The sequence below is a fragment of the Papilio machaon genome, chromosome 28 (genome assembly GCF_912999745.1).
Source record: "Papilio machaon chromosome 28, ilPapMach1.1, whole genome shotgun sequence".
Classification (NCBI taxonomy): domain Eukaryota; kingdom Metazoa; phylum Arthropoda; class Insecta; order Lepidoptera; family Papilionidae; genus Papilio; species Papilio machaon.
In genome coordinates, this window is record NC_060013.1 from 429,552 (window position 1) to 449,430 (window position 19,879).

At 33.8% G+C, this 19,879-nt stretch overlaps 3 protein-coding genes across 3 annotated transcripts; 1 reads left to right on the top strand and 2 right to left on the bottom strand.

Moving 5' to 3' along the window:
* Positions 1-265: 265 nt before the first annotated feature.
* LOC106720864 (segment polarity protein dishevelled) lies at positions 266-7,472 on the bottom strand. Its single transcript, XM_045685017.1, has 10 exons — positions 6,505-7,472; positions 4,784-4,955; positions 4,317-4,475; positions 4,098-4,243; positions 3,485-3,636; positions 3,036-3,137; positions 1,804-1,886; positions 1,307-1,326; positions 1,170-1,236; positions 266-447 (listed from the first exon to the last, which is right to left on the bottom strand). Exons 1-10 carry the CDS (start codon positions 7,387-7,389, stop codon positions 317-319), a joined length of 1,917 nt encoding a protein of 638 aa, XP_045540973.1. The 5' UTR covers positions 7,390-7,472; the 3' UTR covers positions 266-316.
* A 506-nt stretch (positions 7,473-7,978) lies between these two features.
* LOC106720886 lies at positions 7,979-10,253 on the top strand. Its single transcript, XM_014515689.2, has 5 exons — positions 7,979-8,141; positions 8,217-8,305; positions 8,514-8,635; positions 9,345-9,421; positions 10,081-10,253. Exons 1-5 carry the CDS (start codon positions 8,057-8,059, stop codon positions 10,221-10,223), a joined length of 516 nt encoding a protein of 171 aa, XP_014371175.2. The 5' UTR covers positions 7,979-8,056; the 3' UTR covers positions 10,224-10,253.
* Positions 10,254-11,901: 1,648 nt separating this feature from the next.
* On the bottom strand, positions 11,902-19,622 carry LOC106720862 (WD repeat-containing protein 74). The gene is made up of 7 exons (XM_045685030.1): positions 19,509-19,622; positions 18,833-19,213; positions 15,021-15,201; positions 14,147-14,242; positions 13,316-13,514; positions 12,687-12,841; positions 11,902-12,186 (listed from the first exon to the last, which is right to left on the bottom strand). The coding sequence occupies exons 1-7, from the start codon at positions 19,564-19,566 to the stop codon at positions 11,940-11,942; spliced, it is 1,317 nt and encodes a 438-aa protein (XP_045540986.1). The 5' UTR covers positions 19,567-19,622; the 3' UTR covers positions 11,902-11,939.
* Positions 19,623-19,879: the final 257 nt, after the last annotated feature.

Consider the following 19,879-nt stretch of genomic DNA (forward strand, 5'->3'; position numbering starts at 1 on the left):
TGGTCTAGTCGAATAAAATAATTTATATTAGACCCAAAACCAGATTGATCTGAAATGTGGTATGCATTTTTAAGATGACAAAATAAGATAAATAACAAAAAAAAAAAGTATATTAAAAACATATCGTTACTTTTAATTTAAAATTTGTTTACGATCCCGCGGTGAAGTGTCATAACTCTCAAATCGACAAAAACAGGGTCAGTAAAAAATTAAAAAAAAAAACATTTTTTTTAATATTTTTTTTTGTCAAATTCCGTACATTTTCTGAAAAATGAAAACCAAGTTCTTCGTATTTTTCAAAACAATCAAAATTACATCATTTCTTTGACCCATCCCCCCCTTTTTTCTCTTTTATATAACTACAGAACATCAAGTGACAGACATACAAGACAACTAGACGACTTCTATATGTATTTGGCAGTATCGGACCCAGGATATACTTCGTTCCTGCAAAATAAATAATATAAAACTCTAAGACGCCATTCATTAAGATTTTTTTCCTTTTTTATAATAAGGTATAAAAACTCTATACTTCGTTCAAAAAAAATACCATTTACCAATTAAAAAAAATATACAGACGAATAAGTCAGATAGATTTTACTTTATTTATAAAAAAACTATTGTTTTTAGATGAAGGTTACTTAAAATTATTACTTTTATTTAATATATACGTACGCGTGCACAAGCGCAAGTGCTTGTGTGTGTACATAAGTACAGTAAAATCAGGGATTAAGTTCCAAAAATTTACTGGGATCCAGGAATCCCTTTATATTGGATACCAAATAGTAAAAAAATTCTACGAAAAATTAATTAAACATAGTATAGTTATATTCAAATAATAAAAATATACATTTTTCCTAAAATCAATTTACCGCGAATTCAAAAAAACATACACAATTATGGCCACAAAGTGTAAAACCAGATAAAAGAAGCGAGCAAGTAGAATTTACTGTACGTGTGTACAAATAATATTAGGAGAGCGTCGAAAAAAAAACCATAAAAACACATTTTGAAAAAAAATACTAGGCCAATAAACCATAAATTTGGCCATATTTTCATACTTTTTCCACTAAAAAAATAAAAAAAAAAAAAAAACAAAAAAAATATTCGGGTTTCGTTCCGAGGCTATCCATTGGTGTATTTGTGTAAATGTATGTAACTCCACAGACCGTTATAGGAAGAGCACAGGTCTGTCAGCGGCGCGATCACTGCCGCTGGAGTGAGAGCGACGAGTACCTCCCCCACCCCCAGCACCGCCCCCCTCCGCCGCCACTGAGGCGCCCGAACCACTCGATGTAGACTTCACCTCCCCCTCGCGACCTCCCACTTCACACATACACACATACAGTTACATACATTTCACTAAATTGAAAAAAAAAAATCAGCAATAAGTCAACTCTGGAACAAATTTAGTTTTTTTTTTAATATTAAGGAGGTAAACGGAATCTAAAATTCGCCGAAATAGCGAAGCGATCGCTGTCCATAGACATCAGCAATTGCAGATGGGTTAAATAACTTTAGTCGACGAAAGAGGGAATGCACAATAAAGAGAATATCTCCCCTTCCTAAACGTCCCCTCCTCCGCCAAATCCACTTCTCCTTCCCATCCTTTCCGATAGAAAAGGGGTCATAGTAAGAAGTCACATTAAACAATATTCTATTAAAAAACTCAAATCAATTCTGAAAATAATTACTTCAGTTCGAAAAATTAAAAAAAAAAAATGGAAGATTTGAAAAAAAAAAAAAATTTTCTCTGAAAAACTGAGTTACAACATTTTACGTAGGAATTGTATTGACACTAACCTGTGTGCTCCTTAGCTGTGAGATGATCTGAGCCCGCACTGGAGCCCCCACTGCCAGACAGTACGCTCTCCTCTCGGTTATATCTACATATATTATCAATTTAATTGTCGGTTTCTGACCAAAATCTTTTTATTAGACATTTAATTACTTTTTATAATGTTACTATTCTGTTATTTAAATTGTAACACTAAGACGAAAGTGTCCTGGCTCCTATAATACGGGTCTAGAACTTAATTTAAGAACCAGACGTACTATTATTATGTAATTTAACTATACTTTTGTTGTCTAAATAAACTATTGTAAGATATTTGATGCAAAAGTATTTTAAAAGAATTAAACTAGCAGCGAAATAATGAAATAATGAATTTAACTCTACTTCATAATAATCCTCGCTGTAGTATAAACTGAAACCGAACGTAAATAAATAAAAATGTCAGATGTTCCGCAATGACGGATGGAAAGAGACTGCCTCGAGCAGCAGCGCACGCTTCCTTATAAAACCTTTTGTGTGGCTACCCTCAACAGTCCTAACACTATTTTCATTATTATTATTATCCCCGTATCTTTGACAAAACAGATATAACAATATGTTGTAAAAGATTTTGCTCTCAGAAACCAACAAATGTAACTATTTTTGTTGTATGACTCGACTTTTTATTAAATAATAACCTTTAACCATAATACATATGAAAATATTACGTAAGCAAAAAAAATTAACAATTTTTTAACATAATAAAAAAAAATAAACATTTTTTTTTTATTTCCAGAACTAAATGTGTAACAAACGAAGTGGATATAATTATACTAATATTATAAACTAGCTTTTACCCGCGACTCCGTCCGCGCGGAATAAAAAATAGAAAACGGGGTAAAAATTATCCTATGTCCTTTTCCTGGTTCTAAGCTACCTGCCCACCAATTTTCAGCTAAATCAGTTCGACCGATCTTGAGTTATAAATAGTGTAACTAACACCACTTTATTTTATATATATAGATGCGAATGCTTAGTTGGATGGATGGATGGATTTTTGTTTGAAGTTATCTCCGGAACAACTCAACAGATCTTGATGAAATTTAACACAGTTAAAGAACATAATCTGGAAGAACACATAAGCTATATTACGTTTTTTTAATTCCGCGCGGACGAAGTCACGGGCGACAGCTAGTTTTCATTATAAAAATCGATTCAAATAAACTGAGCTAGACAAAAAAAAAACATAAAAAAATCTCACCCATATATAGTGTGTTCACTGGTGACGCATGAGGTGTATTTGAATGGTATGGGCTGGTAACCATACGAGCCAGCGTACGGCATATAACCAGGACCCATCATACTGATAAACAAACATATCAATGTATAGTCCAACCGTGATAACAGAGAACTTGATAAGGATTCTCACTTATCCAGGTTCGATTGTATATAAAAAATTGTATCTGGAATTATCAGATGCTGTGAAAAAATTTATATGGATCGTAAATTTTACAAATACTTTTTATTGAATACTCCAAAAATTAAATCAATAGCATAAAGTTGCTTTTTTAGACACATTTATTTTAGCTGAATTTTCCTTCAATTTATGCAACTTTTTTTTTTTCAAAAAAAAATAGTTTTTTGTAGTTACAACATTTTTCGTAGTAAAATAATTTGCAGATGTAACCATTTTCTTAAAGTTATACTCACTTTGGGTTAGGTAGCGGTGCTAAAGTATCTCCGGCCACACTGTCATTGTCTCTCAGTCTGAGCGCCGCCATGTCCGCGCAAAGTTCACCCGCAACGTAATAACATTGCTCGGAAAACGTTATCTTATTCACCGTATGACGGATGAAACCCGCCTGAAAATATTACTACGGTATTATCTCTTACAAAATAAAAAAAAAATTAAAAAAATATTTTTTGTTACAAAAAATATTTTTTTTACGTTTTGTTTTATGCAACATGCAAAATACTAGACTAGAAATGCAGATGCAATTCCAGTTCATAACCTACAAAATTTAAATTAACGTACACTTCTGATTGTGTTAATAACTGAGTGAATAAAAAGAAAAAAAAATTAAAACCTGATTTATTTTTTTTTACATTTTTTTTTACTTTTCATATAACTACAACTCCGAGACGAAAGAAATATCACAAAATAGTTATTTAGTTAATAAAATTGTCCATTAGTGCAAATGTAAAATCTAAAGTATGTCTTAGTAACGTAAGTAAAGTCGCAGACCAGAGCTAGTTTATCTAACGAAAAAGAGACACATCTGTATCAAGATACAACTCTTTACATCAGAAAGGATATACATACCTTAAGCATATGTGAAGCGTACTTCCTAGCATCTCTACGGTCAGCAATTCCAGCCACATGCTGCAGAATCCAGTCCACAACGTCAGCACCAATAAACGCATTCGGGATTGTTATCTTCAGCCACATACGGTCTCTTATCTCCAAACCTTCCGGAGTAAAACATTTAATAAGTGTGCTGCCTAAATGACACAGTAAAAAGGACTTCGAGAAGGAACTTACCACTATCAGGGCGGAGCATAGCTCTGACTACAAGTGCCATGTCCATGCTGACAGACAGGGGGGGTTCTGGCGGCATTGAGCCAGCATCGGAGCCAGGGGCTCCACCGGGCGGCGGTGGGTACGCCTCCCTTAGTGCTGCTGTATGAGCCACCCATGCACCTGGAAAATTTGATTTTTTGTTGTTGTATATGGTTAAAAAATTACAAAGTGGGCACCTAAACTCAATAGCAAAGCGGCACATAGACAACAGGGGACTTATAGAAAGAGAATATTCCTCTTTTCTAAATGCCACTTCTCTTCAGAAGCGGATGAGAGAAGGGTTTTAGTTTCCGGCACAAACACTCGTCAGAAACATGGATATAATTCTCAGTAGAGGCATATCTTCTTAATAGTCTTGTTGTGACCAGACCATTGCAGCAGACATGCTCACTTTTAATTAAAGTTTAATACTTGAAATCCATACTTACCAGGATCTATAGGTCTGACAGGCTCAGTTCTCGGGATGGTAAAGTATCCCTTAGGGTTGGGGTCCCAACACTTGGCAACAACCAGTTTAATAGGGCCCGGCTTCTGCACCACCTCCCGGAGAACTCTAACCGCTTCATCATTTGTCATATCTTCAAAGTTTACGTCATTCACCTGGAAATATATGAAGCAAAATATGTAAATTTAAAAGTAACTTTAGAAAAAAGATGAGCTCTAGAATTTAGTAGTCTGTCTTGTGGTAAAACCTCTTTAGTGTAAGATTCTGTGACCCGAATTATGTTTTTAAAGATGTTATATATTTTATATAACATGTCTAACTTTTTCCTGTGTATTGAATAAACTATTACATTATTATCTAATGTCCATTGATTTTTATTAATGTTATATGAAGTTGCATTACTTCACATTATGATTAAACATTTTAATGTTTAAACTTTATGTCTTGTAAAATTTGCATTCAAACATACAATAGTATAGTAGCAGCCATAACTTTGCTACAAATATAATTTATTAGACTATGGATTGTTCTGAAATCTCTATATTCCATCAAGAACAATTCAGCACCTCTGGTGTTTTAAGGGATCAAATTTTCATACATTCATACAAAATTTGCATGTAAAATATTATATTAGAGCCAAATTAGAGACAAAGATGCTTGAAAAAATAATAGATAAGAAGGGAAAAGTGCAAATATATTTTGTTTACTGCACAATTGGAAAAAATTTAGCAGAAAAGATGTAACCATTTGTCGAAAATCAAGTTATATATTAAGTAATAATTAAACCAATCAAATTTTATATATGCACAAAAAATCCAAGCATTCCCATACCATTCTTTCATTTTCAAACAAAACTCTGTGACACTAAGTACCAACACATATTCTACTAAATATTACTAATATTATAAACTAGCTTTTACCCGCGACTCCGTCCACGCGGAATAAAAAAAATGCACACCAGATAAAAAAGTACCTATGTCCGTCTCGTAGTTCTAAACTACCTGCCCATCAATTTTCAGCTAAATCAGTTTGACCTATCTTGAGTTATAAATAGTGTAACTAACACCACTTTCTTTTATATATATATATATTGATATATATAGATGTGAATGTTTAGATGGATAGATGTTTGAAGGTATGTCAGGAAGAGCTAAACACATCTTAATGAAATTTGGCACAGATGTAGAACATAGTCTGAAAGAACACATAGACTAGTAACAAAGTTTTTTTTTTTAACACGGCACGGACGGAGTCACAGGCAACAGCTAGTAATACAATAAAACATATTAATGATTTGAATTTTTACGTATTTAGAAAACAAAATAAAAAAAATTACACATTAATCAAAACATTCCTAAATTGAGGAAAACATTATAAATAAGAGTATTATGGTTCTTTACTATCACTGCTATGCAAATATCAGGTCAACATTTCTACGACCAATCTCTTGTTTATGTAATATATTCAATATAATATGAATTGACACATCTTATCTATGCTAAAGACTAACTGTTGCCCATGACTCTGTCTGCATGGAATTAAAAAAACTTAATTAGTCTACATGTTCTTCCAGACTATGTTCTACATCTATAGCAAGACCCATTTAGCCATTCTAGAGACACCTTCAAACATCCATCCATCCATCCATCTAAACATTTGCATTTATATTACTAAGATAAATACGTATTAGTTTTTATACTATACCTGTAGTATCATATCTCCTGGCTCTATCCTTCCGTCCAGAGCTACCGCACCACCTTTCATTATACTGCCAACATATATTCCACCATCACCACCCTTATTTGACTGTCCCACAATTGAAATCCCAAGGAAATTCACTGTATCCATGTTCAAAGTCACCGTTATTATATGCATAGACATCGTGGAATCTGTTATAGATGAGTATGAAGATGTTCTCGACATAACTTGAGGTCTTTTTCGTCTACGTTGCGGACGCTTACGAGAGCTGACCTGTAAATGAGATACACTACTGCATTCTGTAAGCGCCCGATCGACGGAAGCGTTAGTATGTCTTCCAGTAGTCGTCGTAATCTCAGACTGACTGTCGAAGAGACTCGTCGAGTCCAAATCCGAACTGAGAACAGAGGCTGTTTCATATTCAAGTCCATGATTTCCATATTTGGAATGTCCATTTATTCTTAAACCTCTATATTTGTATTTATCACACGATGCCCGGTGTCCGGGACGCGAACTTATAGTGCTGTCTGTGTCCGTACATGTATCTCTTGTTAAGGGAACAGTTGGAGCACCGTGGGGATTAGCTTTTCCCTTCCCAGCATTACTATCTGTACATTGTGAAGCACCGTCCGAAGGGTTGGATCCCTCCGCAGACACCAGCCATGACACCACACGACCGTTAAAGCACGGGAGATGAGCACTATCATCGATAATTTCCTCTTTCACTACACCAAAATCATCGTCCATCGATTTGAAAAAGAACTTATAGTTAGGCCTGTTCAATTGATTTTTAAAGTCTATTAAAGTCACTTTCTCCGGAGATATCGGTATTTTAACTAAATAAGGCGTCTCCTCGTCGTCTATGTAGTAAATAACTTTCGTCTCCTCCATTTTAAAACATTTATTATGGAAAACTAACAACACCCTTAGGATCTATAAATATCGGCCGCCATCACAAAAATGGCGATAAACAAGATGCCCTTATCTGTCAATACGCGGCGCTGCTATCGAGAGATTTATGTGCTCGAATAAATCTAGAACTTTTTTGCAGACACGGAAGACATTTTTAGTTATTCTGTTACTTGTTTTTACATATCATATTACATCTTCCACATCTTTTTTTCAACAAAAAACAGATGCTTTTATTTTTTTAACACAAAAGAAATTTGAGAAAGATATTCGGCTTTTTTCAAAACCATTGAATCTGTATTTCCTTTGTTCTTTTTTATCTGTACCGTTTGGTTTTTTCAGTTGCCAGCTTCGTAATTTTGTCAACTTACTTCCAAATTAATGAGCTCACAAAAACAAAAACCCTTCCTTCCTAAACAAGTTTTGTAGAGTTGTCTTTCCTTCCACATAGTTTTAATTATTTACATTAGGAAAAACGACTAATTTTTTAGTTTGAAATAAATTTCACACAAACTAAATACTTTCGATGAGCTGATGACATGATGTCATGAACTGGTAACCCAGTGTTTGTACTGACTTTTCTAATTCAAAAGTTAGTTAAAACTTTTGTTTCAGCTTTTCTTGCTTTTCTTTGAATTGTTTATATGAAATGGCTCTATCAACACATATAAAGGACCAGCCGTGGTATTTACAAATAACTAAAGAAATAAATGATTTCCGTGATGTACTTGACGGTAAAAATGTTTACTTTGTTTACAACGTTTACATGTTTTTTTTTTTATTTATAACAATCATTTTGGTCATTTCAGATAAAATTAATAAGCAACGAGAACAAATAAAGGCATGCAAAAAGAAAAATGAGCTAGATAACAAATTTGCACTAGAAATGAAATTAAATGTAAGTACTTCATTGTTTTCTAGGCAGAAATCCGTACGTTCTTACCTAAAATCCGATTAAAACTAGATTAGTTCATATACACTTCATAAAATATGTGGCTATTACTTACAAAGACATTTTGTAAAGAAAAAAAATGTATGAAGGAACCTTTAATTTATCAAAAAAAAAGATTTGTTTTTATTTAATGACTGTAATCTTTACCTTCCAGTCTGAGCTAACACAACAGCTAGCCGAGTTGAACCGTCGCGGTACTGAGCTGGATAGAGTCTGTGGGAACTTTGAATCTCTCACTATTGCAGAAGGAGATAAGAACAGGCTGGATAATGACAAGTGAGTTGTATTTATTTGTGTTAATATTTAATAGAATATACTTTTTTCCATTAAAATTATTAAATTTATGTTACTTAAAAGAGTTTTATGTGCCCTAGAGTAGATGCAGATATTTTTACAGTTATGGCTAGTTTTTAATCATCCCTTAATATCTTATTTGAAGTGTTGACTATATTTTTCCTTTATTTATCTCTAGGCAGATAAAGATATCATATCATTTTTAATTTCATATTTATACTAATATTAGCAGTCGCCCGCGACTCCATGCGCGGAATTAACAAGAAACTTAATAAGTAGATGTGTTCTTCCAGATTATGTTCTACATCTGTGCCAAATTTCATCAAGATCTGTTGAGCCAATTCGGCGATAAACATTCACATCTATATATGTAAAAGAAAGTCATGTTAGTTACACTATTTTTAACTCAAGAACGGCTGAATCGATTTGACTGAAAATTGGTGGGCAGGTAGCTTATAACCAGGAAACGGACATAGGATAATTTTTACCCCGTTTTCTATTTTTGATTGCGCGCGGACGGAGTCGCGGGTAAAAGCTAGTTTATAATATTAGTTAGATTACAAAGAGGAAAGATTTAATTGTGTCATTGTTTGTATTGAATAAGCTCCAAAACTACTGAACCGAATTTGAAAAATTCTAGGTAGCTCTAGAAGCTGATAGTTATAAGATAAAATGCAATTGTATTTTTCAGAGAGACATTCCAAGTGGCTAAGGAACTAACGGGGATAAGATTTGATTTCTCAGCGCCACCAAATGTTGCTAAAGGCTGTATCCTTTTTATAAATATTGCTAGTTTTAAAAATAGTAAGTTTTATCTTTATTATTTCTATAGCTTTTGATTGCACTCAAAATTCAAATTTACAATGTCATCTAAAAATCAGTTTTACTGATTTTAACTTTCTTCTTCTTCCCTTTTTTTTATATTACAAGGTGAAAAACGAGCAAGCAGCCAAATGAATTCGCTGAAATGGCGAAGCGACCGCTGCCCATAGACATTCGCAATTGCAGATGCGTTGCCTACCCTCAACCGACGAAGGAGGAGATGCACAAAAAGAGAATATTTAACCTTACTATGCATCTCCTCCATCAAATCCACCTCCCCTTCCTTTCCTTATAAGAAAAGGCGTGGGAAGGGAAAGAGGACTAAAATTAGGCCTCCGGCACCACACTCATCAGACGAAACGTGGAATTACTTCCACTTCACGTCTGTCTTCTGTGTGGTTGTGGTATTTCACCGGACAAGCCGACCAATTCATGCAACTGTTGTTGTTGCTGTCATCTACCACTGTTAAATATTTCTTCTTAGTTATGTAACACCCACTGCTGGGCATAGCTGAATTTGAACAATAATTTTTTCAAATTACAAGTTATGATGTAACAATATTGTTTATTTTTATTGCTTTTGATATTCCTTAATATATAAATAGATATAAAGAACGAATCACTACGACTTCTTCAACCGTTTGAAATAGAAAATGGAGATAGTGAGGCTCTGTGGGCGTTGATACAATCAACAGCGACTCAAGACTGGCCTACAGCGGATAAAGAGAACTTAGTACCTAATAAATAAGTTAATTAATTAAAAAATTTAAATCTTACTGCTGCCCTTAACGAAATAAATTTTTTGACATTTATATTAGACAAAATATGAAAAAAATTGTGAAGATCTTGTTTGTAAGTTGACAAGACTATGTTTTATATATGTGCCATATGTCAATGTTTTAAACCATTGCAGTTATCCAGTATATGTAGATTACGAACTGTTAACATATACTTTGGGAACTGGTTACATTTATAAGATCACTAGCTGTCGCCCGTGACTCCGTCCGCGCGCAGTTAATAAGCTTATATGACACGTTCGTAGATTTACCATAGCAGCGCCATCTATTGATTACTTACTCAACCCAGTCGAAAGGTATCGACATCTGTTAGAATCATTTGGAGTTAACAGATAATTGTGACTGTCAAATAATAACAGACAAATAATTAGCAATAAATTAAAATTGCGACTATAATTTGAGATTTAAACTATCCTATCTCTCAAGTTGGATCGAACTGCACATGGTGTGCGAATTTTATTATAATCGGTTAAGTGGTTTAGGAGTCCATTGAGGACAAACATTGTGACACGAGATTTATATATATTAAGATAAGTAGCGTATGTGTTCTACATCTTTTATCAAATTTCACCGAGATTCAAGCAGATTCCTTTCTAACACCCATCCAATCTGTACATCCAAACATTCGTATTTATCTATATATATAAAAGAAAGTCGTGTTAGTTACACTATAACTCAAGAACGGCTGAATCGATTTGACTGAAAATTGGTGGGCAGGTAGCTTAGAACCAGGAAACGGACATAGGATAATTTTTACCCCGTTTTCTATTTTTTTATTCCGCGCGGACGGGAGTCGCGGGTAAAAGCTACTTAGTAAGATAACTTCCAATATGGCATGTGATAGTTCTTGAGTTTGATAACTCTGCCAATGATAGAATTGAATTTAATGCAATAAGGTTTTATGACATTATCTTATGTCAAATATAATTTTGATTGGCAACACAGGATCGGGTATTGTGGCAATTGATGGGGAACTACATTCAACATTGGACAAACTTGGGCTGATAATGTTTAAGTTGAAATAGTCTTTTTATCCTGATTAAGTAAAGAAAAAAAGAATTAACTCCTAATTTTAATCATATTAATATTATAAACTAGCTTTTACCGGCGACTTCGTCCGCGCGGAAAAAAAAAATAGAAAACGGGGTAAAAATTATCCTATGTCCTATTCCTGGTTCTAAGCTACCTGCCCACCAATTTTCAGTCAAATCGATTCAGCCGTTCTTGAGTTATAAATAGTGTAACTAACACGACTTTCTGACTATATATACAGATTAGAATGTTTAGATGGATGTTTGAAGGTTATCTCCGGAACAACTCAACGGATCTTGCTGTAATTTGGTATAGATGTAGAACATAGTCTGGAAGCACACATAGGCTACCTAAGTTTTTTTTTAATTCCGTGCAGACAGAGTCGCGTTCCACATCTTGTATTATATAGATTAGTTTTTAGTTTGAACTGAACATGTTAAAAAAAAATTGTCTTGCTATTTTCTAACAGAATGAAAAAAATTACGATGTTTTTGTAAATGTTTTTCTTGGTTGGAAACGAAAATTATTTTATTAATTAAATTAAATTTTTAATATTTAACTTGATTTGTTTAATTTAATTCATTAATCAATTTGGATATTTGAATAATAAATATGTTAATTGTGAATATATATTTCTAAGCATTATGAAAGACGCTTCTCGCTTTCTTCTCTCTCTTCCTCTTCTCTATTCTTCTCTTCTGTCTCTCCGTGCTCTTCAGCAGCTGCATTATCTTTGCGTCTCTCTTTTCTACGCTATCTTCTATGCCCATGTCAGTGGTGCCTTCTGTTGATGGTCTCATGTCTCCGATATCTTCTATTTCTTGTTCTAATTGTATATTTTCGGGTTCAGAATCATTCGGATTCTTCTTTCGACGTTTTTCACTGTAATTTTATTTAAATGTTAATTAAATAAACATTAGTAATAAGTTAGTTTTGTAAGTTAAGTGTCTGTGGCTCAGGGGTTAAGCTTAACTTGCAATCTGCAGGTCCTGGGTTCGAACCCCGACTTGTGCCAATGTGTTTTTCTATTTACATATATACATTTATCCGACGTTCTTATGGTGTAAAAAAACATCGTGATGCTGCACATATCTGAGAAGAAATTCAATGATATGTGTGAAGTCAACCTGCACTTGGCCAGCGTGGTTGACTATGTCCTAGTCACCCCTAACTTGGGGTAGGTTCTGAGCTCCTCGGTGGGGACATACAGTGAGCTGATGATGATGATGAATCAATATTAAGTTTTTAAACCAGTAATTTGGCAAACGGCATGGATCTATTGAGAGCGTCGATGGCTCAGGGGTTAAGTACTTGCAATCTGAAGGTCCTGGGTTCGAATATTAAATTGATTACTATGTCTGATGCCTTTCACAATTACTCACCTCACTGGCACCATTTCATCGAACAATTCATCCATGTCATCGGAATCTTCTACTTTAATGTCTTCTTGTTTTAAATCAAACTGCGGTGGATTTAAAAGTGGTGTTGAAGTCGCTGTTTGTATGAGAACATTTGATGGCTTTGATGTTACATATAACTGGAATAAATACATTATTTGTTAATTGTAACACCGATTGTACCTAAATACGTTCAATTACTTTGGCTCTAGGCCATTGATTGGCAAACTTATTTCTTTCACCGCCCCCTTTAAAAATCAATTATATTTCAGAGGCCCCTAATTTTTATTCAGCCCCAAAAACTTAAAAACCACAATTTAATTACTATAATTAATTTCAATGCCCCCATTTTTTGGGCCCCTTATCGCCCCCTCCTAGGTTTCAAACGGCCCCAAGGGGGCGTTATCGCCCACTTTGGGAAACACTGCTCTAGGCCATCATAATGCAACTTATATACATACAAAGCATAATATATAAAAAATTACATACACACAAAATGACAGTTTTTTTCTATTCTTGTTCATTCAATAATATATTCGTCTAAAATGTTTCTATTTTTGAGAATTACTATCTATTTACTAATTAATTCGGTCTTCTTAGAAATAAATATATACCTTATAAACCAATTCCTTCGTATCATAGCTGTGTACCCGGAGATGTCTGTCCAAACTAGTTGTTACAACCAATCTGTGTTCCCGATTTAAAGCTATATCTGTAACTCCTCCTACACTTCCTTTGTAGCCTTTATCGGGTTTGCCTCTGCGCAGATCTACTTGATGCAGTTGACCTCTACCGAAACCTACTAGAACTTGTCTGAGAAAAAAATAGTAAGGTAAAAAATTTATACTACTGTAAAAAGCAGTAAATTAGTGTTGGATAAGATTTTTTTCCTAACATAAGTTGACAACTTAGTAGTCAATTGAAATAACTAACATATGTAACTAAAAAAATAATAATATTCATACAAATACATATATATATAAAAATTACTTTATAGTTGATTAGCGTTTGGCACCACTCTTTATTAAATTTAGTAAAAAAAAAATCATGTTAGACAACAAGGATGCTGCAAGAGCAATAGCAACACTTGCAAGAGTGAGAAAAAAATGTGAGCCGTCATGGGACGCCTGGCAGATGTGAAACATCGTGTGTGTACAAGTAATATGCATGAATGAATGAATGAATGAATGAATGGAGGAAGGAATGAATGAATGAATAAATAATATTAAATATTATTAAAATAATATATATATACATATATGTAAACCTCAGTATAGCTTGGCGACCCGTCGCCACGGCAAGCGTCGCCACGCCAACAATTCGGTTTACAAGTGATCCTATAGATGTTTCACATCAAAAAATACATATGTAACTAATAAAATTGATAACTAATTAAGAATGGCTTAACTTTTTCCCTAAAGTTTGAACATCTGGTAATAACTAACCTCTCATCAAAGCTTGGTTGTAAACATGTCGCTGCCATACCATTCTGGAAGTCAACATTGCACACCGGTCTTCTTTGTACTCGTGTATCATATAATCTGAAATTATATCCATTAAAAAATATATTAATTTTATCAATAAAATAGCAGAGAATTCTTTGCAAAAAACACAACAAAGGTTAATTTTAAATATTATAAATGGGAAAGAAAAAGTGGCGACCTAAAGATCACATGGTCAAGCTGGCCTTAAACTTGCCCACAACGAGACGAAATCGCGGAAAACCACCGACCACTTAGCTGATGACGATACAAAAGGATCTAAAAGAAGTTGACCTTGGAAGACCACCGACCACTTGGCTGATGACAATCCAAAAGGATCTAAAAGAAACCTTGACGAACAAGACTTCAGGAATCATGCTGTCTGGAGAATTAGGACAAGGAAGGCCGACCCCAAATAATTAGGAAAAGGCATAGATATAGATAGATAAATGGTAAAGTTTGTTGAAATGTCTTATGAGGTAACTAAAGTTAAATAAGATCAACAGTACAGATCACAAACTTGAATTTGATTTGTTCCCGTTATAACTTGTCTCTTCTTCTCCATTACTTTATCTTAGTATCACTTTAGAACATAATTATAGTTGGGACCTATTTCTACAATTTCACAACTAGCGAGTGTAAATATGTTGAACTTACCTAAAAAAAAAAAAACCCCTCTGTTCCTCCAACGCATGATGGAGGGGCTGCGGGCACGCTTTCGCTTTCGTTCGCAACCCCGCCTGCGCCAGCTGCCGAGGCAGCTCCCACTACAGGGGAGGTTGATCCCTAGCCACAGGTGACAGATCCCCCCGTATCCGGCACCCTATGTTGAACTTACCTAACATATCCATATCTGGAACATACAGCTAATATATTTCCCCCTTGTCCTGGCATAAACGTAAGGTCTGACACCCAGATAGGAACTCGAAGTTGTAACCAATCGTGTGGTCTATTCTTTGCGGCAAATACAGGTTCAGTCTCACCTAGACGCCATACTTTTAAGTCATTCTCTTCACCACCTGATGAATAAAGAGAACAGAGTTCAAGTAAATGCCTAATCTATTCAGTAAATGGAAGCCATTATAAAATTTCCCTTTCAGTTATTTTGTGCAATTTGTGTGACAAAATGAAGTCATATTTTTAAAATAAGGGTAGGTTTTTTTTTTATAAAGTTACATGTAAATAAGTAATTCACAAAAAATATTTCATAATGGTTTGGATTGGAACATATCAACGCCCCCACCGAATAACCCCGTAATAGGAAAAATCAAATTTTTCAGGAGAAGCTAAAAAACCGTATTTTTATTTAATAACTTCATCAATAATTATTGTACAAGAATCTTTTAGATACCAAAAGAAAGATAATTTTTAAAGCTTCGTTGTATTTAATTTTCATTCATATATTCCGAACGTATTCTGTGCTATGAAGGAAAAATTATAATATCGGAAACAAAAAAAAATCTGTTTCAATAATGACTTTTTATCTCGTAATTAACATTAAGAAAAATATAAAAAAAAATTCACAACATGTAATAAGACCTTTAGATGCCAAATTCGACAGAAAAGCAAAAATCAAGCCAAGCCACTCTTACTTAGCTTGGTTTGGTTGGCCAAGCAAAAGCCAACCAAACCAAGCTAAGTAAGAGTGCATTACAGGATTATTTGTTGGGGGCGTCGATATAACTTGGACAAAATACAGGATGTATTTATAAAGAACTAGCTGTGCCCGCGACTTCGTCCGCGTGAAATACTATTTTGGGTAGCATTTTTTTTTTGGGCTAATTATTTTATTTAACCAACGTGCTATGCTTTGATGTATGTAGAAGAACATAGAAAGAGGTGTGCCCGGACCGCGCCAAATGTAGGTCCTGGGTCTCTGCCTACCCCTCTGGGTTACGGGTCGTGAATTATGTTGTTGTTGTGGTTTTTACTTAAACTTATAAAAAATGCCAAAAAATATAAAACTTACAAAATATTCACATAAACATCTTCCCATACAAACATTCATCCCCTATTCCGTTTTGTTACATTGCAACCTTGAGGGTAAAAGTTTTACAAATTTAAAATGTCATATTTATTTATATCAAATCAGCAGCCTAAAAAATAAGTTTAAAGCTTCTAACTGTAAAAATGACGATACTTCCATACAAATTTCCACCCTCACTTTCAACCCCTTATAAACCCTTTTTCGCGTTGTAAAGTAGTCTTTATCCTTTCTCGGGCTCTAAACTAAATATTGGTAAGGGTAACAGCAAAACATATTAAACAAAACATTCAACAAAATCTAAAATATTCCCAAACAAATCTAAAATATTCCCAAATAAAATTTCATCCCTAATTGTTATTTAGCACCCTTAAGAGTAAACTTTTTTCAAATATTGAATATAAATTTCTTTATATCAAATTAGCAACTTCAAAAATAAGTTTCAAGCTTCTAACTGTAAAAAAAGACGATACTTCCATACAATTTTCCACCCCCTCTTTCAACCCCTTACAACCCCCTTTTCGCGTTAAAATGTAGCCTACGTCTTTCCTCAGGCTCTAGACTAAATATTGGCAAGGATAACAGCAAAACATATTAAACAAAACATTCACCAAAACCGAGCATATTGCCAATCAAAATTTCATCCCCTATTGTTATTTAGCGCCCTTGGGCGTAAATTTTTTACAAAAATTTAATTTCATATTTATTTATATAGAATTAGCAACCTCAAAAATAAGTTTCAAGCTTCCAATTGGAAAAATGACGATAATTCCCTACAAACTTACACCCCCACGTTCAACCCCTTGCAAACCCTTTTTCGCGTTAAAATATGCCCTATGAGGAAGGCCTCAGGCTCTAGACTAAATATTGGTAAGGGTAATAGCAAAACATATTAAAGAAAACATTCAACAAAACCTCACATATTGCCAAACAAAATTTCATCCCCTATTGTTATTTAGCACCCTTGGGGGTAACAATTTACAAAAATTTAATTTCATATTTATCTTTATCAAATTAGCAGCCTTGAAAATAAGTTTCAACCTTCTACCTGTAAAAATGACGATAATTCCATACAAACTTTCACCCCCACTTTCAACCCCTTATAACCCCTTTTTCGCGTTAAAATGTAGCCTACGTCTTTCCTCAGGCTCTAGACTAAATATTGGTAAGGGTTACAGCAAAGCGTATTAAACAAAACATTCACCAAAACCGAATATATTGCAAAACAAAATTTCATCCCCTATTGTTATTTAGCACCCTTGGGGGTAAAATTTTTCCAAAAATTTAATTTCATATTTATCTTTATCAAATTAGCCTTGAAAATAAGTTTCAACCTTCTACCTGTAAAAATGACGATAATTCCATACAAACTTTCACCCCCCACTTTCAACCCCTTACAACCCCTTTTTCGCGTTAAAATGTAGCCTATGTCCATCCTCAGGCTCTAGACTATCTGTGTACAAAATTTCATTTAAATCGGTTCAGTAGTTTTTGCGTGAAAGCGAGACAGACAGACAGACAGACAGACAGACAGAGTTACTTTCGCATTTATAATATTATAGTAAGGAAGTAAGGATTAGCCTTGAAAATAAGTTTCAACCTTCTACCTGTAAAAATGACGATAATTCCATACAAACTTTCACCCCCACTTTCAACCCCTTACAACCCCTTTTTCGCGTTAAAATGTAGCCTACGTCTTTCCTCAGGCTCTAGACTAAATATTGGTAAGGGTTACAGCAAAGCGTATTAAACAAAACATTCACCAAAACCGAATATATTGCAAAACAAAATTTCATCCCCTATTGTTATTTAGCACCCTTGGGGGTAAACTTTTTCCAAAAATTTAATTTCATATTTATCTTTATCAAATTAGCCTTGAAAATAAGTTTCAACCTTCTACCTGTAAAACTGACGATAATTCCATACAAACTTTCACCCCCACTTTCAACCCCTTACAACCCCTTTTTCGCGTTAAAATGTAGCCTATGTCCATCCTCAGGCTCTAGACTATCTGTGTACAAAATTTCATTTAAATCGGTTCAGTAGTTTTTGCGTGAAAGCGAGACAGACAGACAGACAGACAGACAGACAGAGTTACTTTCGCATTTATAATATTAGTAAGGATATTTCCCTATCCTATAGATCCTCTTCTACACTATATACAGTGGACCCCCGGTAATCCGGCAAACATTATGCAGGGCAGTGTCGGACTATCGAATTTGTCGGATTATAGAGCACTGCCTAAGATCCCTATAGTCCGGATTTTTTTACGAAAGAGTACCTTGTAATCCGACAAATTCATATCTAATGACAAGAATCTATATATTATACGTACATATGTATGTACTTTGAAGTACAAATCAGACTTAATTTATGTAAGTCGAATTTAGTAAATTAAATAACAATTGAGAGCTTACGTTTTATTATAAAATTAAGCATAAATGCACATACATATCTACCAAAATAATCAAGAATTATTAATCAAAATCATGTAGTGAATACTATATCAAATTATGAAGCTTTGAAATATTCATCAACTTTTTTCATACATGTAATTCTAAGTCATGTCGGATTACAGGGGGCGCCGGATTAGACAGGGGCCGGATTATCGGGGGTCCACTGTATATCAAAAAAGAAGAATTATTTAGACTTAGTTAAACATTTACCTGTAGCAAATAATGTTGTATCATCTTGACATATTCTCATTTTGTCAATTTTCCCTCCAACAGAGACAACAGATTCGTTCATTTTGCCCCAAATCTTCACAAAACCACTGCTTACACCAGCAAGGAGTATATTCTCGTGTTGACCGACACCGACCACACTTTGAGTATCAACATCAGTTCTGTATGATTTAGTAAATTTCCCTTGTTCCGTATCATAATATTGAATAACACCATTTTTCTTTGCAAGTATGATTTCTGTCTGGTTATCATTACTCCATGACATCGCTGTGATGCCATCTTTTTTCTCTAATGATTTAATATTAACTAGATTTTCTAAACATTTCTTACTATTCTTTGATGATTCAATGTAATATTTGACATCTGAAAGGGATTTAAAAAAATTAAAAGACAAAAGTATAAGTGATTTAAGCCCAAAAATGCTATTACGAAATAAGAAAAAAAAAGACACAGGCGTAAATGCTTTAGGTCCAATTATGCCGTTTATGCAAAATTTTTTTTTCAATGAGCGAGAAAGAAAAGAACTATTTTTGGCTTCATTGTTTTTTTTATTTACAAACGATTACGAGTATTTAAAAATGATATTTCATGAATGCCGGCAATATATAGAAACGTATATTAAATACTTGGGTCGAATAAAATTATATATTTCACTTACGTTTGAATGATCCGATATTGCTTGCGATGAATATATCAAATTGCTTGTCTTTCAACATCTTATAGCTTTTCACATTTAAAGAAATATTATAATTATAAAGCAATATAAATTCGACACATGTGAATATTTATGTCAAAGAAAAAATTATCAATTAAACATTAGAAGTTGACAGATTGAGAAAATGTTACCATTTGAAAAATAACCACGCGTTACGAAGGTTTTATTGGTAAGATTCAAAAATTTCTTGGGGCCAAATTCCAATATGTATTGAATGCAACGAAAGTTGGTAGAAATTGATCTTGTTTTGCTTTTTTTAATTTTTTTCAAAGAAAATTACTAATTATTATTTTACCCTGGTTGCATTTAAATCA